This window comes from Mizuhopecten yessoensis, unplaced genomic scaffold (genome assembly GCF_002113885.1).
Source record: "Mizuhopecten yessoensis strain PY_sf001 unplaced genomic scaffold, ASM211388v2 scaffold716269, whole genome shotgun sequence".
NCBI classification, from domain to species: domain Eukaryota; kingdom Metazoa; phylum Mollusca; class Bivalvia; order Pectinida; family Pectinidae; genus Mizuhopecten; species Mizuhopecten yessoensis.
The window spans coordinates 256,974-283,226 of NW_018480032.1; the positions used below are offsets into that span (position 1 = coordinate 256,974).

General features: G+C 39.9%; 1 protein-coding gene across 6 annotated transcripts in view; it reads left to right on the top strand.

Annotated features, from left to right (window-relative positions):
- The window catches only part of LOC110442460 (pre-B-cell leukemia transcription factor 1-like), a 70,586-nt gene that overhangs the window by 23,315 nt on the left and 21,018 nt on the right, over positions 1-26,253 (top strand). For all 6 annotated transcript variants that reach the window (XM_021486080.1, XM_021486084.1, XM_021486082.1 and 3 more), the window contains one exon: positions 8,593-8,719. In XM_021486080.1, coding sequence (XP_021341755.1) covers positions 8,593-8,719 — 127 coding nt within the window. The remainder of the gene's footprint in view (positions 1-8,592; positions 8,720-26,253) is intronic.

Genomic DNA, 26,253 nt, shown 5'->3' on the forward strand with positions numbered 1-26,253 from the left:
GAGATTAGCCTTGTCAGTTATGATACTGGAAATCTCTTGCTGCCAAATTGCAATGCAATCACTGCATCAAAACCTGCTTTCCATCACACACTATTTGGATAGTAGGCAAGGTTTCTTGTTTTTATATTGGCATATTTCACTGGAAGTTCTAAAAAAAAATCATTGGGATATAAATTTTCAACCCAAACTATTTTCAAATTTAGCCCTGTATACAAAGAATGACTCAAGGTGCAGCTGAAAAGTTATTTTTAGAAAATGTGCAAAACTTGTTTCGGGCTCAAATGTTGTATGTGTGGCCATAAGGCTGCAACACTGACTTGGTCATTTAGTCAATCAGATTCTCTGTCTTTTGTAAACTTTGTTTGTGTGAAACCAAATTTATACTGGTTGAATATGAACTGTAGGTTGGTACAAGAAAGCCAAGACAAAACGAAAGAAACACATTTTAGTTTGTGTTAAAGCTAGCAGATGGCAGATATATGTTGCATTTAGTTGAAATCTTGATTCATATATATCTGATATTTTCTGTCTTAAATCTGTGTTCATAGTGTAAGCTTCTTTTAAGATTGTTTTGTCAGACAGAAAAATAATTCTTTTCCGACATGTTGTATGGTAAAGGTCAGCTTGATAACAGTGGACAATTTCACAGGGTCAGATCTAGTGTTTAATCAGATTGAAACTGGGAGCTATTTGTCAGATTGGGTTGACCAATACTGGCCTGAGGCTAGATGATGCTATAGAGCTATGGTCACCCCCTGGGGCGTTGTAAATTGACCCTGACTGTGAAGGAACTTGGGCTTTGTATGAGCCAGGTCTTGGCTTTGTGACTTAATGACTATTTGAACTCCCATACAAAATGGAGATGACCCAGCAAATGGCCATCAGGATACTGACCACTGTGCTTAAGAAAATATACCCAGAAGAAAATAACCGGGTATGAGAGGTGTATTGTGACGAGGGTATCAGAAAGACCCCATATTTAGATGGGGCCAGGCCTGTTCTTTTGATGATAATGACATGTTTGTGGATGGTTTACAAACGAGAAGTGTCCATCAGTGTGTTAGGAATGTGTCTAAGGTAGTGAATTTTCAGGCTAGTTAATTTGTTTGTTGAAAAAAAAAAATTGGAACTTGAACTGAATTTCCATTGTATAAGGAGTGGTGATCTAGATATTTGTAGTACTGTAGTGGGTAACAGGGTGTAGGTTTTGGTAGCTGGAGTACTAGTGAAGAGTCTGAAACTGGCACACATATGTTACGTTGGACAGGGAAGCAGGATGTACATTCTGGAGAAAGGATATTATCAGTAAATCTATCTGCCCTCCCCCCAAACACACATACTAATATCTAACCCCCCTCCCCCACCCAAATTGTCAGAAGAATGGAAGAGAAGGGTGGGCTTGGCAGACATAATGGACAGATGAGGAGTAGGAGACGAAACAATGATGGATGAATTAGGCCGGCAGATAAAGACAAAAGGAAAAAAATAAAAGGTGGTGGTGGCAGGGCTTTGGTGTCAGAAAAATAGAATGTTGAAAGAAGTGGTTACAAGACAAGGACAGGTGGGAAGTTATCTGGACTCCTGTCCAGGGACGGAAAGATGGAGGGGGAAGGGAGAGAGGAACACAATGTTTAGATAAAAACCCTGGACAGAGAAGCAGATTGTTGGGAGATAGAGGAAACTGAGGGTGATAATCTGTTTAGACCCCCCTTCCTCTACCAGAGAGGTAAAAGGAAAGGAGGGGGGGGGGGGGGGGGGGGGGGGGACAGGCTGTCTAGACTTCATCCTACCCCTACCAGAGAGATGAGGGAAGAGAAGGGACAACATTAAGTCAACAATATGAACCTACACTTTATGCAGCCATTGACATGCCCCTCACTGGTAAAATTGGTTCAGCAGTATTATAGACACAGACATTAGCTCTCTTGTTCATATGTAGACCCCTACACTTCTCTGTCAAATGTAGATATACAATAATCTACCTTTGTATAGGTTTATTTGTCTCAGTTTTCCTCACAGGAACCTGATGTAGAACACCGCTCTAAAGTGCTGTGTTGATATACTTGATAGACAGATCAACATCAATCAAACATGAACAATTTTCCTTGAAACATGAAGAGTTTCCTTAATGTAATTGCTACATAGTGAAATGTTTTCCATTGTTTTAAAACAGGTTTTTAAAAATTGAAAGATTAAACAAAAAAATTAATGTTGAGGGAACAGAATACAGAATGAAATATCAACTAACGTTATTGTATAGACTTGTAAGTGTGATGAAATACGGTACGAGGCTTTTTGTAAACAAGATGGATGGGCATAATAGTTATAAGCAAATTATCACTCATATTTGATGTGTGTTCATGTAATACCCATCTCGGCTGGCCATGCGAAAAACAGGACTTTTATAGTTTCGCAAAAAAATGTACGTATTCCAGCATTTAAATGTTTGTTTATACGCTTTATGAATAATTCATGAGGGCAATGAGGCCTTACAAACTGCTAGGAGGCATATAACAAAATGTCCATGTTTTGCCACACATGTACAAAGAACTGGCCCTGTGGGATTTTTTTTCCGATTCTTGAATATTTTAATACAAGTTCTGTTATTCAATTTCCAACACATTATCGCTGGTGATTATCTCTATTAATACCGGCTTTGTTAGAGAGAATCGGGGTCGGAGAGGAGGAGAGAGATTACGATAATGACGGGGAGGTGTAAGGTTTCTGTACAATGCCCAACATCTGAAATGTACAATTATTTACGCTTTCACAACGCTTTCTCCCAGTATCAAATTACGCTCAATGGAAAAAAGTTGTATGCTGATAAGGCAAATTAAAAACGATTATAGCCAGACTCTTTAGAAAATTGAACGAGATAGCACACAATAGGGGCTGTGTGGCGATAGGAGTAGGGAAAAACGGCAATTCACTGTCGCACAATGGTGCAGAGGTGCCAAGAAATATACCGTGAAAAAAAGATAGTATTCCGAGATAAGACACATACTTTTCCTTCTGGGAGAATGATCACCTTTTGTTAGATTGTGTCCTTCTCCGCAAGAAAATATTTTCATGAATCATTTCAAGCCCAAGAAATTATAATTAGGGACATTTTTTAACTACTGAGGTAATTCATACAGCTTATTAATTTATAAAAAAAATCAGTGTATTGACGAGTATTAGTGCGAAGATCAGTGAAGATTAGCTGGTGAGAGGTTATCACAGTGCATTCCCATAGGCCACCTACTTGGTAAAAGAGGAGCCCCAGAGCGTGTAGGTCCTATAGTATTGCTTGGATTTATACTTGTATATACAATCATTTGTCTACACATAATTCACAAGATAAAATAGATCTTGATCAGGGTTCTACAAGATTGGCAGGTACATAAATCAAGTTATAAATAAATTAATTTCCTGTTTGGAAATACATATGTATGTGTATTTCGATAAAAAAATCATCATTTCAGTGACAGTTAAAAGAATTTTGAAGAAAAAAAATATGTTTAGTATTTCTGAAAATTGTTTTTGGAAACTATCATCCTAAAGACATGACAGAAAATTAGGTAACTTTTCCAGACATGGACAGTAACACCCATGTGAAACTAACCTGGTAGAATTGTCACAGAAATGGCTTTTTTTTGACCAGGTTAGGATAAAAGGCCTATAATTAGGGGCCCAAGGGTGTGGAGATAGATTCCTTGGGGCACATCATGTCAGCTCTGATAGTGGATTAGAACATTTGGACTGACAGCACTATCCATCATATACTGACAGCCAGATCATGTGACTCAAGCTCAAGTTGCTGGGAAATATTCAAAATGGGGCCCACAAAAAGGGATTTATATTTCATTTATTGCAACAGGAAAATGTCCACATGTTTGTTACTTAGAGAAATAGTATTGTATCTAAAATTTGTAGAAGGACATTTTTAGTTTGATGATATAAATGAATTTTAGCTATGAAATAAAACAAAAGTTTACAACTGCAATCAGAATTTATGAAAGCAAAAATCAGGTATATGTATATAACTAATACGTAGACTTCAGGACTATTTTAAAACTGATTTATGCGCTTTGTAATGCTTATATGTTGTTAAAATTTTCATTTTGTTTGCATCCATAAATTTTGTTTTGAAAAATAAAAAACAACAGAATTGTTTCCGTAATGATGGAGAGATATATATAAGCAGTGTTACTCATAAGTAATGCTACCCAAAATTGTTTCGGGAATACGACTACCAAAGTTTGTGCCTGCTGTGTGCTTCATCATTATCATGGAGAGAAAAAATACAGGTGAACAGTCGTGTTAATGATACAAGATACGCTGGAGGAAAAAGGAAAAAAAGAAAGAAACGACTTCAAGAAGCATTAAATAATAATGATGAATTGAGCGATGAGTTTTGAAGTTGAGTTAATTGGGGTGCTTTGCCAGCTGCTCCTGCGTATTGCAACATTTTACGGTAATTTCAGATTCTAAAATCACGTCAGCAATTCTGTTTGCCATTGACCAGCAATCCTATAAATATTTCTATTTCATAATTGGTATGCCTCCTGCAGAGATGCTGGTGATTTAAATAATTGACTACTTTGTAAATATTAGAATAGGAAGGTTATAGGCAACAGACTTGCGAAATGATCTGAATCGGAGTAAAAAGAACCTCGGTATTCTTAGAGGGCTTATTGCAAAGTGTTTGATGTGATGTTATTAAAAATGTTCCAATTAAGTAGGGATTCCAACTTATTGTTTATGATACTGTTAGAAAAAAAAGGTTGATATTGATAAGAATTACAATCGTACGAATTAGAAATTGACTGGTTTATGTGAAAAATTGACTGATTTATGTGTAATGAAATTAAGAATTCTTTAAGACTGAAAACGTTTGAGATTAAGCTGTGTGCAGTAAAGACACGGCAGTTTGTATCGTTAATTGGTATCACTGGTGAATCTGTGTTAGATTTTATCTGCGATTCAAATGGGTTGTTAACAGTGGATTTAATCAACGTTACATTCCTCAAGCTGGTGGCTGTTACTTTGATACGACTCACGGAAATGCTTGGAGTTCAATTCCTCTAAGGGTTGGGTTGATATTTTATTAAACCTAATGAGCTATTGAAATATATGTCTTGATTAATGCAAGGCTGTATTGTTACTGATCATGTCCTCGTTGAATCCCTTCACGATCTTCCGGGATCTTCCTTGGTAAGAAAGGAGAATGCATATAACCTTGAAATCGGAACTTAAGCTTAAAACTGGAGAACATTGAAATTGCATACTGTGTATAGTTGTGAATCTTGTCCCCCTGGGGCCTGGTACAAACACAATCTCACTGTACAATAAAATACTGCTAAGTTATTGGGATCCACAGGGAATAGTCATTCCTCGTTGATGTGAAATTGCATGGAAGCATTTTGTGAATGTGGGAAATTTTGAGTTTTTTTGAAAACTGGAATGTCTATTATTTGTGCTTATGGCTATGTTATATTGTGTTGTTATTGGATGGTTTCCTAAATAATTCCACGCTGGTTATTGGTTTCGATGAATTTATTTTCGAATCTTTCACATAGAATGTCTGTGATAGTTTCCAATGTGATGTCAGTTCAGCTAACATATTGATAACATTCACATACATTTGCACTACTTGCATTCAAGGACGTGCGGTCATATATTTAATGCCAGTTACTTATGATGGACATTTCACATGCTGCGAAGATTGTTTTGTCTTTGAAAAGTTTGTCTAAAATAATGTTTAAAGAAGAAAGTATATACATGTTAATGTAAATGAGACATGAATTGTCCAACCTTTCTGCGGTTTGAAATAGTGTTCTCTCAAGCCAAATTTGTGAAAATTAAATTTGTGAAAATTAAATTTGTGAAATTGTTAGTGTTCTACTGTAAGGCCAGTTAGGAGGATGATGGAGTGTTAACTAAAATCAGGTACGATGTCTGTCTATATACATAGTTATGGCCCTTTGTTCACTGTGTTCACTGATTGGGGAGGGGGGGTGTACAATTTTCACCTACGACTGCCAAGACTTGCATGTGATTACATTTTAAGTGTCACTTACTGAAGCTGGGTCCCGTTATAAACAGAGTTATGGCCCCTTGTTAGTGTATGATACCAATGTTTGGTTGGAGATGGGGACTTTTAGATTGCTTGCAATACATTGCCTTGTTTTTAATAGGTAGAAATTGTTATTTTATGATAATACTCTCAGTAGATCACCTTCAGTGTGGGTCGTGTCCTGTGGTGGTAGATAAATTTCCCTGTGGTGAGCCCCGCTGCTATTTAATTGCCTTAGTCTCACATCACCTGTGCTGGTATACACAAAGTAACAGTGAGAAGGCTTAAATTACACACACAAATATCACACCAGTAAACCACAATACACTTCTCTCCACATATTTCAAATGTTCCACTTTCTGCAAATGTCAACATCCAAATTTTTGAATGTCACAGAAGGTAAAATAACAAAGTCTTTGTAGACAAAGTTTTTCAGAACGTCTGCTACTGATGGGTTAAATATTGAAATTATTCTTTTTAAAAACTTATGAAATATTGACTTTATTTTGTAATTCATTCATTACAAAGAGATAGGCCAGGGGATAGCTTTTTTTTAGAATAAATTCAAATATTGCCCAGAAACATATTCGTCATAGTAGCTTAGCTATAATGTGCAAGATATGTATCTATTATAAATGTTGTCGTAGGTAGATAAGGTAAAGGCCAGAGGGTAAGATACTGTGCAAGAGCTGTTAAGGTGTTAGACTTAGCATCTAATTAGGTACGGTTTAAGATGTTAATTTTATTGAGGCCTTCGATAAGATCCTCCTCCGATAGGGGTTTTCAGTGAAGGCAGATCGTGATAAGACTTGAGAGTTTTTTTACGGTAAACAAAGCGGAGATATTATCAGGTGTGAGGTGTGTGTATTGTAGAGGTGATCTGGTGGTGAAATTTGTATGTTAAGGTGGTGCACATGTTTTCTGTCAAGCAGGCCTAATGGGTACTTATCCAGGCACAAACCATTCATTACACAGGCCAATTAACTAGCAAAGCTACAGCCTGCATTTCACACGAATCACTTGCATGAAAATTTAATTCCCACCAGAGAAACATAAAAAGTGTATTTTCTCCGGTAGAGCCACATGGCCAGTAGTGAGGATGTGTTTTTGTGTGTGTTGCGTACTTTGGTATAATAACAGAACTCAGCAGACACTTTTTGCTGATGCATTGTTAGCTTAAATTTTAAAGCGGAAATGAATGAAATAATTCATAAATTATTGGAAAATGTGTTAAATTTCAATATTTTTGTATCAAACTTGAAGTGTAAAATTGGTAAAAGACTGACTATCTTCGAGTTGAAAGCAGTGCAAGTGAAACAGTGGTAATTTGTGTGAATCGTCTATGATGTCTGCGTGTAAAGCCCCGGGCAGCCTTGTTAGCGTTAAACAGGGCCAAAATCTTGTCAAATATGATTTATTTTTCCATGCTACATTGCAGAATGGATGTTTGGAGTTGCTAGTTATTCCTTCTCATTAAAATTTATACACCATTGTGTGCAAATGGAGAGGGACTTACTCCTAGGTATTCAAGCCGTTCAGCGAGCTAATTCAATGGATTTGATGCACATCATACAGTTATAAATAATTTCAGCTATACACATAACGAAGTATTTGTTGCCAAGTGATTTGGTACGAGTATTCACTTGTAGATGAAAGGCGGTGAATGTAGTTCTAATGTAGGGCTTGTTGGCAGGCAATTAAAAACACATCTCTGCAATTCTATTAATTAAAGATTGAAAGTGACAATTTCAATTAGGATAATGGCGCTACCCATGATGCTGCTCTAAACACATTAATCTCTGTCTCCTCGGTGCTTAGGTATATAGACCATCGTCTGAATGCTGATAATTGTTCACGATCATGGCCTCTGTGTACAAATATTTATTTTTCCAGTTCAGTTTTCCAGTCAATGTGTCGTTTAAAACAAATTTTGTAAATTTCTTTTCACCATTTATACTGAATCGGTTCAGGGATCATTAAAATACATTTAAAAAGAAATCGTTCTTGCCATTACAACTAATGACATAGAATAATCGACTTAAAATGACTTATTACCCCAGAAAGTGATATTTACGCGAGTATGTGAACTCGATGACTTTTGCCTACATCAGGCATTTTCACATGCTCTCGTCGTCTCCTCACAGTAAATGTAACGAAATAAATATGTGGTACATTGTAACACATGACTAAAGTCACAATACATTTTATGTGAAAATATAATATATTATTTAGTGATTGCTATAAGCCATATTAAGCCTGATTTTGTTAACCTTTTCACCACTGTAGACCATAATGGACTCATCAAGATAAATGCATGGTAGAGTCTACTAAAGTTACATAGGGGTGAAAGGGTTTGTGATTTTGGCTATATTGTGTTGACATGATGTTACATGCTGATCTTTTATTCCATTTCAAATCTTACGTAGAAATCTTGTGGATGCTTTCTTTATATGATGGATAGTTTACTGTAACTCCTTAAACCTTGATGATAATACTTTGATATTAAAGTTGCTCTTCTCTTTCTGTACTTGCAGGTTTCCAATTGGTTTGGCAACAAGAGGATCCGCTACAAGAAAAATATAGGTAAAGCACAAGAGGAAGCCAACCTGTACGCTGCCAAAACAGCTGCTGCGGCCGCAGCCGTGGGTCACGACGGGCAAGGTAGTGATGGCTTGTACCAGGATTACGATGATGATGTGTTGTAGGGTTGTAATACCCTAAACCACTGTTGTACAAATCGTAATAGGGGGGAATATAACTCTACACAAATCATTTATCTTCTACCAAATAACGGGGGGGGGGATGTTTTTCATGAACGAGTAATGTTTTGTTTGTCACTTGTGGTCATCAGTTTATGATAGCAAAGATAACAAGGGGAGGTAACTGGCTTATTAAATCATCACTAGAAATGTGATGTAATTATATGCCGGTGTTTTAGGATTAAATATCTCGTCACAAGACACCTAAGTAACATATTTAATATAGTATACATATGACAATATACATTTAGGTGTTTGACAAAAACAAAGCTGGAAAAAAAGGAAATGGCTCTAAAATCGAAGTTTGATTAGAGTAATGAGACGTGTCTTTTAAAAAAATAAAAATAGTCCAATTGGTGAGATTTCCTTTTGGTAGCAGCTGTACCTTTTGGGGAAGGGGCAGGTAGATATTTAGTCAATGAAATATGCTGAGGGACGGAATAAATGCTGCTCCAGTTTGGTCACTGACATCCAGAAGGTTTTGGCATCAATATAGAAATGCTGATAACGTTGATGTGTGTCAAGCTGTTTTAAATTTACGTAGTGGTTCTTGTGCTTTGCAAATGGTTAACTCTACGCATGTAAAATTTTGCATTATTTTCCATTGCAAAGTGTTGTGATCTGTTAGGGGGAAGAAAGTGCGTAGTTGGTTCTAGTCTACTGTTCTTGTGTCGTGCTGTTCTTTGTGTTTATGGAATGGACGGAGGAGTTAAAGGTCAAGGTCATCTAGCCATTCAGTTCAAGGTCAACGTTCACGTAGTTTCGATGATTTATGTAGCTTCGGCATCTATAGAGGTTGAAGTGCTTTGTCAGAGGGTAAGATATTGGCATTCAAAGATTGTGGCATCATTAAGCTCATATATTTATATATATATGTGTGTGTATGCTGCTTGACACATATGCTTTTCTATTATCATTATCTCTCTCCGATTCTTAACAATTTTTCTAAACATAACATTAAGTTCAGTTATCTTCTTTTCCTTAAGTTTACGTACTCTGGATTAAGTTATCTCTTGACTTTGAGAAAACATTTATAGAAGATGATTTGATTGAGAGAATTTGAAAGGAACACATATTTTAAATTAAACAAACAATTAACATCTTACTTTTAATTGCTTCATCGATATTTTACTTTTTTTTTCTTTCTCTTTAATATTTTGGTTTACAGTAAATGGAAATGTTTTTGTTATGATTTGTATGTAAAGTGGATTTTACTTTGATTTGATACTGACTTTATTACGCTTGCGTGTTTTCTGCTGCTTTTGGAATACTTGTTGATAGCAATATTAATAATTTGTGTTGTTCGCTCTCAGCTTCCATCTATACGTATACTCTGAAAAACTATACATGAAATATTTGATTTATGTTATATTTTCTCTCCTGTTGGGATACCTATGAAACTCGAATTTGATTTTGAAAGTAGGGATTCTATATACAGAATCAGATTCACTTGTGAACATGGTTGATATCTTACAAACTTCTAGATACTTTTTTGTTGTACAGAAAATGGGTGAAAAAAAGAGAGAAAAATGTAGTTTCATATTCATTAATGATCATGGGAATGCTAGAATACGGTGAAATATTTAATTGACAAATTTATATAATATTATTGTATGTATAAAGGAAAAAAGACATGTATTTAATATGTATATCACATTTTTTCTTGCCAAAAAAACACATATTGTGTATTTTGAAAACTGCATTGGTGCATTGGATGTATTGTGAAAGCTGTTTTTTTTTTTTTTGAGATGGTCATTTACAAATTAATTATAAATATCATATTTGACCAGGTAAACCCATGACTTTACCTCAGGTGTGAGTTTCCATAATTAGTGGTCCCCGTTTTTTTTAATCAATCTGAACTGGACACTGTCCAAACTGGGTTTTGTGAAAATTGGCAAAATGTTTATACTTCTATTAATACCTTGAAACATGTTCAACCTACACATTTCGGATACATTTCTAATCAAAGTATAAGGCCTTTAAAAAATTTCCAATTTAAATCTCAGTGTCCATTTAAATCTTTTGTCTTCTTGTTGTTGATTATATGTGTAAATGTGAAAGAAATTAAGTCCTGCATTAAGAAAGTATGTCGTACTAAGTGCCAACACTATCGAAGAGCAGAGGTATGAGGTTTTCCTGGTCAAATACGGTATGTTTTGTGTATCATCTGTGTACCTGTAGATGGTGTGATTCAGACAGCTTGTTATTTGTGTATTATTTGTAGTCATATGATAACAACAAATCGTATGTATTTTTTTTCTTTTGAAAACAAAAGTAATTCAGTTGTGTCATTTGTAAACGTTTGAGAAAAAAAGATTGTGTTTTTTGTAATGTAACGTTTGCATGGAAAGATATACCTCATTTTACTGAAAATTTATGAAAATAAAATCTCCTGAAGATTGAAAGTCCATCTTAGTGTGATCTTTTGACTTTTAGCTATTAACACTACTTAATGACAAGCTGTCTATCAAGACGCAGAGTTACTTCCCTTTATCCATGAGTTATGTCCCCTGCAAATGAATTTGCTTCTATACTACTATGTTTTCTCTCATCAAATATGTGTTTTAAAAAATGGTTTCATCCTAAACCAAACTTAAAGACAGGTGTCAATAATTGATGTCTTTCCACTTTGTTATCTAATAACTAGAAAAGGTGGAAAGACTGGAGTTGTTCATAAGACAAAGAAATAATATTTAGTCATTCATCAGACAGACAAATTCATTCATTAGAAAGAAGAAACCTTAGTCATACAGAGAAAGGATACAAGTCATACATTGAGAGAGACTAGTCTTTCATAATGGACTGGGGATTGACACAAGTCATTCTATGACAGAGAAATATAATAACTTGTTCATTTGAACAGAGGAATGATACAAGTCATTTTTTTATAAGTAAGACAAGTCAGTTGTGGAGAGAAAGAAGAGAGACCTTCATACTGGAGAGTCAAGTCAAGTCATTCGATAGAAGTGAGATGAGTCCTTCATTGGGATAGATGAATGAGATGAATCATTCATTAGACAGAAAAAAGAGGTTTGTTAGAGAAAAGAGACCTGAGACGTTTGTTAGAAAAAAGATTTAAGTATAAGGTATGGAATCTCAATTCTCAAATCTTCAGACACACGCAAGTAAGGTGTTGACTGCATGAATAAGATTGACCAAGCATAGCCTGGACAAATTTGTTTTACTAAGGGGACATAACCACATGTGATCAAATGGAATAGTGCCATAATAATGTAATTTGACTTTGAAATATGCAATAATAAACAAGAATATTTTTTACTGCAACATTATTTTGAAATTGTGTAACCAAGAAACGTGTTGAAGTTTTTTGAATCAACAATTTGGATAATGTGTAATAGAAGTGAAAGAGCTATATCTTCATAAATCCAATGCACCATTGCCTATTTCATGTATACTATATGTGATGCAAAAGCAAGGATTTGTCTGCAACTGATGATTTTCTACAATGCAACAAACATTTTTTGTTTCTGTACATCAAATCTTCTCCTTGGTAATCCTAATAGGTAACTCCAATACCAAAATGATGTTTGATGGTGAGCATCCAAACTCTTCTGGCTAAATATCGTGTTGAATTGATTGTGTTCAACATCACATTTCTTTCTATTTCATTTTGATTTATTGGTTGTCTGGCAAATGATGCTAAAAACTTTATTTTGATCAATAAGGCACATATTCCTTTACAAATGGAAGGATTAGACTTCATGCTGTATTTGTACAAGGAAATTTCACCCAATAAGATATCAGACAAACTAAATATATCAAGCTGATAACCATATCAAACTCTCAGGAGATGCCATACATAGCACACTCTAGCAAAGAATGACCAATCACAGCATACTCTAGCAAAGAATGACCAATCATAACATACTCTAGCAAAGAATGACCAATCATAGCATACTCGAGCAAAGAAATGACTGTCAAAGCACACTCTAGCAAAAGGATGACAACCAAAGCACACCCTAGCAAAACGATGACAACCAAAGCACACCCTAGCAAAACGATGACAACCAAAGCACACCCTAGCATAGAGATGACAAACCAAAACACACCCTAGCAAAACAATGACAACCAAAGCACACCCTAGCAAAACGATGACAACCAAAGCACACTCTAGCAAAGAGATGACTACCACTAACACAGATAAAAACCATAGCACACTCTAGAAAAGGGATGAATACCAAAGCACACTCTAGCAAAGAGGTGACAACCAAAGCCACTCTAGCAAAGATATGACAACCAAAAAACACTCTAGCAAAGATATGACAACCGAAGCACAATCAGCAAAGAGATGACAACCAAAGCCACTCTAGCAAAGAGATGACAACCAAAGCCACTCTAGCAAAGAGATGACAACCAAAAAACACTCTAGCAAAGATATGACAACCAAAGCACAATCAGCAAAGAGATGACAACCAAAGCCACTCTAGCAAAGAGATGACAACCAAAGCCACTCTAGCAAAGATATGACAACCAAAAAACACTCTAGCAAAGATATGACAACCAAAGCCACTCCAGCAAAGAGATGACAACCAAAAGACACTCTAGCAAAGAGATGACAACCAAAAAACACTCTAGCAAAGATATGACAACCAAAACACAATCAGCAAAGAGATGACAACCAAAGCACACTCTGGCAAAGAGATGACAACGAAAGCACACTCTAGCAAGAGATGACAACCAAAGCACATTCTAAGAAAGAATGACAACCAAAGCACAATCAGCAAAGAGATAACAACCAAAGCACACTCTAGCAAATTAGTACAATCTAGCAAAAAAGATGACAACCATAGCACACTCTAGCAAAAGATGACAACCAAAGAACACTCTAGCAAAACGATGACAACCAAAGCACACTCTAGCAAAGAGGTAACAACCATTGCAGAATCTAGCAAAGAGATTACAACCAAAGCACAATCTAGTAAAGAGATGACAACCATAGCACATCCTAGCAAAGCGATCACTCTCAAACAAAGAGATGACAACCATACCACACTGTAGAAAAGCGATGACAACCATTGCGCACTCTAGAAAAGAGATGACAACCAATGCACAATATAACAAAGAGATGCTAACCATCTTACAGTTTCGCAAAGTCATGACAACATAACATTCTATAACACATGTAAAAACCATAGCATTCTCAAAAATAAATGACAAACATAGCACACTCTAATAACAGGATTATAACCAAAGCACAATCTAACAAAAAGATTACAACCATAGCATACTCATGGGAGATAGCAACACTACTTGCATACTCCCACAAACTATTCATGATCATAAAACATACTCTAACAAAGGGATTGTCAGGTGTATAGTGACCAAAACAACCTACAGGGGTCAGTTTAACCTTGTCTTGTATATGGTGACCTAAACAATCTACTGGGGTCAGTGTGACCTTGTCTGGTGTATGGTTACTTAAACAACCTACTGGGGTCAGCGTGACCTTGTCTGGTTTATGGTTACCTTAACAACCTACTGGAGTCAGTGTGACCTTGTCTGGTGCATGATTACCTAGACAACCTACTGGAGTCTGTGTGGCATTGTCTGGTGTATAGTGACCTAAATACCCTATAGGGGTCAGAGTGACTTTGGTTGGTGTATGGTAACCTAAACAATCCACTGGGGTCAGTGTGACCTGGTCTGGTGTATGGTTACCTGAAAAACCTACTGGGGTCAGTGTGACCTTGTCTGGTGTATGATTACCTAGACAACCTACTGGAGTCGGTGTGACCTTGTCTGGTTTATGGTTACCTAAATAACCTATAGGGGTCAGAGTGACCTTGGCTGGTGTATGGTTACCTAAACAATCCACTGGGGTCAGTGTGACATTGTCTGGTGTATGGTTACCTAAACAACCTACTGGAGTAGGTGTGACCTTGTCTGGTTTATGGTTATCTAACAACCTACTGGGGTCAGTGTGACCTTGTCTGGTGAATGGTTACCTAAACAACCTACTGGGGGCAGTGGCCTTGTCTGGTGTATGGTTACCTAAACTAGGTGTGACCTTGTCTGGTTTATGGTTATCTTAACAACCTACTGGGGTCAGTGTGACCTTGTTTGGTGTATGGTTACCTAAACAACCTACTGGAGTAGGTGTGCCCTTGTCTGGTTTATGGTTATCTAACAACCTACTGGGGCCAGTGTGACCTTGTCTGGTGTATGGTGACCGAAGTCTCTGTTACATCTTTCACTGCTTTTTTTATAAAACTGGAGTAGGTGTGACCTTGTCTGGTTTATGGTTATCTTAACAACCTACTGGGGTCAGTGTGACTTTGTCTGGTGTATGGTTACCTTAACCACCTACTGGGGTCAGTGACCTTGTCGGGTGTATGGTTACCTTAACAACCTACTAGCATCAGTGTGACCTTGTCTGGTGTATGGTTTCCTAAACAACCTACTGGGGTCAGTGACCTTGTCTGGAGTATGGTTACCTTAACAACCTACTGGGGTCAGTGTGACTTTGTCTGGTGTATGGTTACCTTAACAACCTACTAGCATCAGTGTGACCTTGTCTGGTGTATGGTGACCGAAGCCTCTGTTACATCTTTCACTGCTTTTTTTATAAATTGTATCATCATCACTGGGGTCAGTGTGACCTTGTCTGGGGTATGGTTACCTAAACAACCTACTGGCGTCAGTGTGACCTTGTCTGGTGTATGGTGACCTTAACAACCTACTGGGGTCAGTGCGACCTTCTCTGGTGTATGGTTACCTAAACAACCTACTAGGGTCAGTGACCTTGTCTGGTGTATGGTGACCTTAACAACCTACTGGGGTCAGTGACCTTGTCGGGTGTATGGTTAGGTGACCTAAACAATCTACTGGGGTCAGTGTGACCTTGTCTGGGGTATGGTTACCTAAACAACCTACTGGGGGCAGTGGCCTTGTCTGGTGTATGGTTACCTAAACTAGGTGTGACCTTGTCTGGTTTATGGTTATCTAACAACCTACTGGGGTCAGTGTGACTTTGTCTGGTGTATGGTTACCTTAACCACCTACTGGGGTCAGTGACCTTGTCTGGTGGATGGTTACCTTAACAACCTACTGGGGTCAGGTACCTTGTCTGGTGTATGGTTACCTATACAACCTACTGGGGTCAGTGTGACTTTGTCTGGTGTATGGTTACCTTAACAACCTACTAGCATCAGTGTGACCTTGTCTGGTGTATGGTTTCCTAAACAACCTACTGGGGTCAGTGTGTCTTTGTCTGGTGTATGGTTACCTTAACAACCTACTAGCATCAGTGTGACCTTGTCTGGTGTATGGTGACCGAAGCCTCTGTTACATCTTTCACTGCTTTTTTTATAAATTGTATCATCATCACTGGGGTCAGTGTGACCTTGTCTGGGGTATGGTTACCTAAACAACCTACTGGAGTAGGTGTGCCCTTGTCTGGTTTATGGTTATCTAACAACCTACTGGGGTCAGTGTGACTTTGTCTGGTGTATGGTTACCTTAACAACCTACTGGGGTCAGCGTGACCTTGTCTGGTGTATGGTTACCTTCACAACCTACTGGGGTCAGCGTGACCTTGTCTGGTGTATGGTTACTTAAACAACCTACTGGGGTCAGTGTGTCTTTGTCTGGTGTATGGTTACCTTAACCACCTACTGGGGTCAGTGACCTTGTCTGGTGCATGGTGACCGAAGTCTCTGTTACATCTTTCACTGCTTTTTTTATAAATTGTATCATCATCACTGGGGTCAGTGTGACCTTGTCTGGGGTATGGTTACCTAAACAACCTACTGGGTCAGTGACCTTGTCTGGTGTATGGTTACCGAAACAACCTACTGGGGTCAGTGACCTTGTCTGGTGGATGGTTACCTTAACAACCTACTGGGGTCAGTGACCTTGTCTGGTGTATGGTGACCGAAGTCTCTGTTACATCTTTCACTGCTTTTTTTATAAAAAGTAACATGTATTGGATATTCCCCTCTCTAAGAGGATTATATTATATTTCATGGTCCTCATTCCAAGAAAAATAACATTTTATATTATACACATTTCAAGACAGTGATACATTTTAATATCCTCATTCCCCAAGTTGCATACATTGCATACTCCTTGTTTCTGTCTATTCTGCCATTGTATAGTCTTGTTGAGTGATATCTTCATGCTCAAGGGTAAGACAGGATATTTTCTGCACATTATTGAGAAGATAAACAACACCCTGAGACACCTCCACAAACCATAATGGACTCATCAAGATCAATACAATGTTGAAATTGAGGGAGCATAGTTCTTGTTCTTCTTAGTGCCCCAAACATTTGTTGGCATCCAGAGACTGTTTTTATCAGCTGGGGATATTGATTATTGTTTATTTGTGCCTGGCACTGCCATTCACTCATTTTCTGCCAGCACCAAAATCGTTTTCCTAAATTGACTGTTATTAAATTTTTAGGGGAAAGTTTTATGGTTTTATTGCAGAACTGCAAACATAAGTACTTGACTGTTCGACTGATCTTTGTTTTATTCAGCTTAACGGCTGTACAAATCTTTTCTTACGTTTTGTGTTTCACGAGGGTTCCATTAAAGTCACCAGGTCAGTAATTCACCTATAAGTGTATGCGTATAGGTATAAGAAGAGAAAGAAGTCGGGCTTGCACAGTTAGAAATAAAAGTATGCATTACAGTATTGAGCTAAACCTGCCTACAACAAATGTCGTTGGTCACTGGCGTGTAATAAGTTTCTGTGTCATGTTTGTAAAGTGCATCATCGGTATGATAAATCTGAGCGAGGTCCTGAGACTCACAGTGTGGTACTGTACTGCAAGATTTAATACTGTTTACTCAGACTCACGGTGTGGTACTGTACTGCCAGATTTAGTACTGTTCGCTCAGCCTCACGGTGTGGTACTGTACAGCCAGATTTAGTACTGTTCGCTCAGACTCACTGTGTGGTACTATACTGCCAGATTTAGTACTGTTCATTCAGACTCACGGTGTGGTACTGTACTGCCAGACTTAGTACTGTTCGCTCAGACTCACGGTGTGGTACTGTACAGCCAGATTTAGTACTGTTCGCTCAGACTCACTGTGTGGTACTGTACTGCAAGATTTAATACTGTTTACTCAGATTCACGGTTTGGTACTGTACTGCCAGATTTAGTACTGTTCACACAGACTCACTGTGTGGTACTGTACTGCCAGATTTAGGACTGTTCACTCAGACTCACTGTGTGGTACTGTACTGCAAGATTTAGTACTGTTCACTCAGACTCACTGTGTGGTACTGTACTGCAAGATTTAGTACTGTTCACTCAGACTCACTGTGTGGTAGTGTACTGCAAGATTTAATACTGTTCACTCAGACTCACTGTGTGGTACTGTACTGCAAGATTTAATACTGTTTACTCAGACTCACGGTCTGGTACTGTACTGCCAGATTTAGTACTGTTCACACAGACTCACTGTGTGGTACTGTACTGCCAGATTTAGTACTGTTCGCTCAGCCTCACGGTGTGGTACTGTACAGCCAGATTTAGTACTGTTCGCTCAGACTCACTGTGTGGTACTATACTGCCAGATTTAGTACTGTTCATTCAGACTCACGGTGTGGTACTGTACTGCCAGATTTATTCCTGTTCGCTCAGACTCACGGTGTGGTACTGTACTGCCAGATTTAGTACTGTTCGCTCAGACTCATTGTGTGGTACTGTACTGCCAGATTTAGTACTGTTCACGCAGACTCACTGTGTGGTACTGTACTGCAAGATTTAGTACTGTTCACTCAGACTCACTGTGTGGTAGTGTACTGCAAGATTTAATACTGTTCACTCAGACTCACGGTGTGGTACTGTACAGCCAGATTTAGTACTGTTCGCTCAGACTCACTGTGTGGTACTATACTGCCAGATTTAGTACTGTTCATTCAGACTCACGGTGTGGTACTGTACTGCCAGACTTAGTACTGTTCGCTCAGACTCACGGTGTGGTACTGTACTGCTACATTTAGTACTGTTCACTCAGACTCACGGTGTGGTACTGTACTGCCTGATTTAGTACTGTTCACTCAGACTCACGGTGTGCTACTGTACTGCCAGATTTAGTACTGTTTACTCAGACTCACGGTGTGGGACTGTACTGCCAGATTTAGTACTGTTCACTCAGACTCACTGTGTGGTAGTGTACTGCAAGATTTAATACTGTTCACTCAGACTCACGGTGTGGTACTGTACTGCCAGATTTAGTACTGTACGCTCAGACTCACTGTGTGGTACTGTACTGCAAGATTTAGTACTGTTCACTCAGACTCACTGTGTGGTACTGTACTGCAAGATTTAATACTGTTCACTCAGACTCACTGTGTGGTACTGTACTGCCAGATTTAGTACTGTTCACTCAGACTCATGGTGTGGTACTGTACTGCCAGATTTAGTACTGTTCACTCAGACTCACGGTGTGGTACTGTACTGCCAGATTTAGTACTGTTCACTCAGACTCATGGTGTGGTACTGTACAGCCAGATTTAGTACTGTTCACTCAGACTCACGGTGTGGTACTGTACTGCCAGATTTGGTACTGTTCACTCAGACTGGCAGTGTGGTACTGTACTGCCAGATTTAGTACTGTTTGCTCAAACTCAAGTACTCATCTGTGAATACCTTATTTGACTAAATAATTTCCTGGTTCACAGATATGGGTCTGACGGACAAAAAGGCATGTAAACTCCACGTAAAACAAAGTATTGGGTGATATTTAGTGAAATGATTTTACAAGGTTACTGGTTTCTGCCTTACTTTTCTGACGTTAAAGGCCTCTAACTATTTGATAAAATTAGTTTTATTACAGTAAAATGTTACTGTTTAATGTTTGTAAAGATCTTACTCTCAGTATCGTTGATATTTATTACTACCGTGGTGGGATGTATAATGTACAACATAAGACTACTAAAACTTATACTGCTCAGGCTGGTATTCCGGAGTCTCCATCTGCTCAGGCTGGAATATTCCAGAGTCTCCGTCTGCTCAGACTGGTATTCCGGAGTCTCCGTCTGCTCAGGCTGGTATTCCGGAGTCTATGTCTGCTCAGGCTGGTATTCCAGAGTCTCCGTCTGCTCAGGCTGGTATTCCGGAGTCTCCGTCTGCTCAGGCTGGTATTCCGGAGTCTCCGTCTGCTCAGACTGGTATTCCGGAGTCTCCGTCTGCTCAGACTGGTATTTCAGAGTCTCCGTCTGCTCAGACTGGTATTCCGGAGTCTCCGTCTGCTCAGGCTGGTATTCCAGAGTCTCCGTCTGCTCAGGCTGGTATTCCAGAGTCTCCGTCTGCTCAGACTGGTATTCCAGAGTCTCCGTCTGCTCAGGCTGGTATTCCAGAGTCTCCATCTGCTCAGGCTGGTATTCCGGAGTCTCTGTCTGCTCAGCTTGATTGCATGAGACACAACCTACTGAAGTACTTTTTTGAAATGATTCCAAATAGCAAAAAAAACCTTCCAACTTCAAAAAAACTGGTTTAAATTTGGTAGGATATCATATTGCTGTGAATATTGACAATATTTATTGTTTTTAGTGCAACATGACTGTTTGAACGTCCTTTAATCAATTAATGACTTTTCCAGGCTGCATTTTACTGTCTTTTCTATAACTGACACTTAATTTTGAAAAAATAAATAAAAAGTTTTTTTAGTTCCGTGCTGTAAAATTCCCAATTAGAAATAAAGTTCAAAAAAGTTGTGCTACACATAGAATAATAGGACTACTATACACAGAAAAATAGCTCCTGAACAAATGCAGGACTAACTTGCATTTGTTGGCAACTACTGAGTATTTCTGACCATCCAGATACTTGATTGCTGAGTATTTCGACCTTTATCTTTCTCTACAACTACTGGATGTATACATCTTTCAAGACTGCACATTTTTCGTGTGTTATTTTCTATTTGGTGCCTGACTGTAAGGGATAAGCTGGTACATGAAGGTCAGGGTTATTTTGCGTGGTGAAGGTCGTGGGTGGAGTTTGTCTGGTCTTCTAGCTGGTGATGAATCTGACAGATATAGAGAGTGTATGTGCTGTTACCATGGTAACCATGCTGGTAAGGGTATATTTCTGATAAAACCTACATGTGTTCCGGGTTCTTTCCAAAGAAATAGTGTCTTCTATATATATTATATTTTTTTTGCACTGTAGATCTTTTTGAAATGAAAATAAGGTTTGGATTCATCAATTTTATCAACAATTTTGGTTTTGGTCTGTTGACAAAGTCATTTGGAAATTAATCTTTGGAACTGCTGTGTGGGTTATGAGGAGTAACTAGGTACTGTTGTGTGGTATAAGGGGAGTTACTTGGTACTGCTGTGTGGTATAGGGGGAGTTACATGGTACTGCTGTGTGGTATAGGGGGAGTTACTTGGTACTGTTGTGTGGTATAGGGGGAGTTATTGGTACTGCTGTGTGGTATAGGGGGAGTTACTTGGTACTGTTGTGTGGTATAGGGGGAGTTACTTGGTACTGTTGTGTGGTATAGGGGGAGTTACTTGGTACTGTTGTGTGGTATAGGGGGAGTTACTTGGTACTGTTGTGTGGTATAGGGGGAGTTACTTGGTACTGTTGTGTGGTATAGGGGGAGTTACTTGGTACTGTTGTGTGGTATAGGGGGAGTTACTTGGTACTGTTGTGTGGTATAGGGGGAGTTACTTGGTACTGTTGTGTGGTATAGGGGGAGTTACTTGGTACTGTTGTGTGGTATAGGGGGAGTTACTTGGTACTGTTGTGTGGTATAGGGGGAGTTACTTGGTACTGTTGTGTGGTATAGGGGGAGTTACTTGGTACTGTTGTGTGGTATAGGGGGAGTTACTTGGTACTGTTGTGTGGTATAGGGGGAGTTACTTGGTACTGTTGTGTGGTATAGGGGGAGTTACTTGGTACTGTTGTGTGGTATAGGGGGAGTTACTTGGTACTGTTGTGTGGTATAGGGGGAGTTACTTGGTACTGTTGTGTGGTATAGGGGGAGTTACTTGGTACTGTTGTGTGGTATAGGGGGAGTTACTTGGTACTGTTGTGTGGTATAGGGGGAGTTACTTGGTACTGCTGTGTGGTATAGGGGGAGTTACTTGGTACTGTTGTGTGGTATAGGGGGAGTTACTTGGTACTGTTGTGTGGTATAGGGGGAGTTACTTGGTACTGTTGTGTGGTATAGGGGGAGTTACTTGGTACTGTTGTGTGGTATAGGGGGAGTTACTTGGTACTGTTGTGTGGTATAGGGGGAGTTACTTGGTACTGTTGTGTGGTATAGGGGGAGTTACTTGGTACTGTTGTGTGGTATAGGGGGAGTTACTTGGTACTGTTGTGTGGTATAGGGGGAGTTACTTGGTACTGTTGTGTGGTATAGGGGGAGTTACTTGGTACTGTTGTGTGGTATAGGGGGAGTTACTTGGTACTGTTGTGTGGTATAGGGGGAGTTACTTGGTACTGTTGTGTGGTATAGGGGGAGTTACTTGGTACTGTTGTGTGGTATAGGGGGAGTTACTTGGTACTGTTGTGTGGTATAGGGGGAGTTACTTGGTACTGTTGTGTGGTATAGGGGGAGTTACTTGGTACTGTTGTGTGGTATAGGGGGAGTTACTTGGTACTGTTGTGTGGTATAGGGGGAGTTACTTGGTACTGTTGTGTGGTATAGGGGGAGTTACTTGGTACTGTTGTGTGGTATAGGGGGAGTTACTTGGTACTGTTGTGTGGTATAGGGGGAGTTACTTGGTACTGTTGTGTGGTATAGGGGGAGTTACTTGGTACTGTTGTGTGGTATAGGGGGAGTTACTTGGTACTGTTGTGTGGTATAGGGGGAGTTACTTGGTACTGTTGTGTGGTATAGGGGGAGTTACTTGGTACTGTTGTGTGGTATAGGGGGAGTTACTTGGTACTGTTGTGTGGTATAGGGGGAGTTACTTGGTACTGCTGTGTGGTATAGGGGGAGTTACTTGGTACTGTTGTGTGGTATAGGGGGAGTTACTTGGTACTGTTGTGTGGTATAGGGGGAGTTACTTGGTACTGCTGTGTGGTATAGGGGGAGTTACATGGTACTGTTGTGTGGTATAGGGGGAGTTACTTGGTACTGATGCGTGGTATATGGGGAGTTACTTGGTAATGTTGTGTGGTATAGGGGGAGTTACATAGTACTGTTGTATGGTATATGGGGAGTTACATGGTACTGCTGTGTGGTATAGGGGGAGTTACCTGGTACTGTTGTGTGGTATATGGGGAGTTACTTGGTACTGTTGTATGGTATAGGGGAGTTACCTGGTACTGTTGTGTGGTATAGGGGGAGTTACTTGGAACTGTTGTGTGGAATAGGGGGAGTTACCTGGTACTGTTGTGCGGTATATGGGGAGTTACTTGGTACTGTTGTATGGTATGGTATAGGGGGAGTTACTTGGTACCGTTGTGTGGTATAGGGGGAGTTACTCGGTACTGTTGTGTGGTATAGGGGGAGTAACTTGGTACTGCTGTGTGGTATAGGGGGAGTAACCTGGTACTGTTGTGTGGTATATGGGTAGTTACTTGGTACTGTTGTATGGTATCGGGGAGTTACCTGGTACTGTTGTGTGCTATAGGGGAAGTTACATGGTACTGCTGTGTGGTATAAAGGGAGTAACCTGGTACTGTTGTGTGGTATATGGGGAGTTCCTTGGTACTGCTGTGTGGTATAGGGGGCGTTATTGGAACTGCTCTGTGGTATAGGGGGAGTTACCTGGTGCTGTTGTGTGGTATAGGGGAAGTTACATGGTACTGCTGTGTGGTATAGGGGGCGTTATTGGAACTGCTCTGTGGTATAGGGGGAGTTTCGTGGTACTGTTGTATGGTATAGGGGGATTACTGTTGTGTGGTATAGGGGGGGTTACTTGGTACTGTTGTGTGGTATATGTGTGGTATAGGGGGAGTTACTTGGAACTGTTGTGTGGAATAGGGGGAGTTACCTGGTACTGTTGTGTGCTATAGGGGAAGTTACATGGTACTGCTGTGTGGTATAGGGGGCGTTATTGGAACTGCTCTGTGGTATAGGGGGAGTTACGTGGTACTGGTGTATGGTATAGGGGGATTTACTTGGTGTTGTTGTGTGGTATAGGGGGAGTTACATAGTACTGGTGTGTGGTATAAGGGGAGGTACTTGGTACTGCTGTGTGGTATAGGGGGCGTTATTGGAACTGCTCTGTGGTATAGGGGGAGTTATGTGGTACTGTTGTATGGTATAGGGGGCTGCTGTGTGGTATAGGGGGAGTTATTGGTACTGCTCTGTGGTATAGGGTGAGTTACGTGGTACTGTTGTATGGTATGGGCTGTGTGGTATATGGGGAGTTACTTGGTACTTCTGTGTGGTATAGGGGGAGTTACTTGTTACTGTTGTGTGGTATAGGGGGAGTTCCCTGGTACTGCTGTGTGGTATAGGGGGCGTTATTGGAACTGCTCTGTGGTATAGGGGGAGTTTCGTGGTACTGTTGTATGGTATAGGGGGCTGCTGTGTGGTATAGGGGGAGTTACGTGGTACTGTTGTGTGGTATAGGGGGGGTTACTTGGTACTGTTGTGTGGTATTGGGGGAGTTACTTGGGACTGTTGTGTGGTATAGGGGGAGTTGCTTGGTACTGTTGTGTGGTATAGGGGGTATGGGGAGTTACTTGGTACTGTTGTATGGTATCGGGGAGTTACCTGGTACTGTTGTGTGGTATTGGGGGAGTTACATAGTACTGTTGTGTGGTATGTGGTATATGGGGAGTTACTTGGTACTGCTGTGTGGTATAGGGGGAGTACCCTGGTACTGTTGTGTGGTATATGGGTAGTTACTTGGTACTGTTGTATGGTATGGTATAGGGGGAGTTACTTGGTACCGTTGTGTGGTATAGGGGGAGTTACTGGTACCGTTCTGTGGTATAGGGGGAGTTACCTGGTGCTGTTGTGTGGTATAGGGGAAGTTACATGGTACTGCTGTGTGGTATAAAGGGAGTAACCTGGTACTGTTGTGTGGTATATGGGGAGTTACTTGGTACTGCTGTGTGGTATAGGGGGAGTTATTGGTACTGCTCTGTGGTATAGGGGGAGTTACGTGGTACTGTTGTATGGTATAGGGGGATTTACTTGGTACTGTTGTGTGGTATAGGGGGAGTTACTTGGTACTGTTGTGTGGTATAGGGGGAGTTACTTGGTACTGTTGTGTGGTATAGGGGGAGTTACTTGGTACTGTTGTGTGGTATAGGGGGAGTTACTTGGTACTGTTGTGTGGTATAGGGGGAGTTACTTGGTACTGTTGTGTGGTATAGGGGGAGTTACTTGGTACTGTTGTGTGGTATAGGGGGAGTTACTTGGTACTGTTGTGTGGTATAGGGGGAGTTACTTGGTACTGTTGTGTGGTATAGGGGGAGTTACTTGGTACTGTTGTGTGGTATAGGGGGAGTTACTTGGTACTGTTGTGTGGTATAGGGGGAGTTACTTGGTACTGTTGTGTGGTATAGGGGGAGTTACTTGGTACTGTTGTGTGGTATAGGGGGAGTTACTTGGTACTGTTGTGTGGTATAGGGGGAGTTACTTGGTACTGTTGTGTGGTATAGGGGGAGTTACTTGGTACTGTTGTGTGGTATAGGGGGAGTTACTTGGTACTGTTGTGTGGTATAGGGGGAGTTACTTGGTACTGTTGTGTGGTATAGGGGGAGTTACTTGGTACTGTTGTGTGGTATAGGGGGAGTTACTTGGTACTGTTGTGTGGTATAGGGGGAGTTACTTGGTACTGTTGTGTGGTATAGGGGGAGTTACTTGGTACTGTTGTGTGGTATAGGGGGAGTTACTTGGTACTGTTGTGTGGTATAGGGGGAGTTACTTGGTACTGTTGTGTGGTATAGGGGGAGTTACTTGGTACTGTTGTGTGGTATAGGGGGAGTTACTTGGTACTGTTGTGTGGTATAGGGGGAGTTACTTGGTACTGTTGTGTGGTATAGGGGGAGTTACTTGGTACTGTTGTGTGGTATAGGGGAAGTTACATGGTACTGCTCTGTGGTATAGGGGGAGTTACCTGGTAGATTAGATATTGTAGGAGACTTTGGTTTTGTCCTATGGTTATATGAGGTATTGATCCCCTGTGATGTCCTCGTCTGACGGGGTCACTCTGACAGGGTGTAATTAGTACCATGGGCTGTGGTCATGTCTTGTCCTAAGGCTAGCCATTAGTGGATAAGCAGAATTTCTTGATAGCATTTCCCTCTGTCCTCCACAAGTCAACTCCTGCAATGCAGGGCGAACTCAGCCTTAATCAGTTGACACGGTGACACATGTGTAAACACGCACAAATCATTTCTTTGTGTGTCCAATTGATTTGAAGCTACACAGCTGAAGAGAGTACCCACTCCTTTCTCAAATTGTCACAGCCTTTGTTGATAACAAGATTTGTGGACACGTTCAATATCGGGGGGGGGGGGGGGGGGGGGGGGAAAA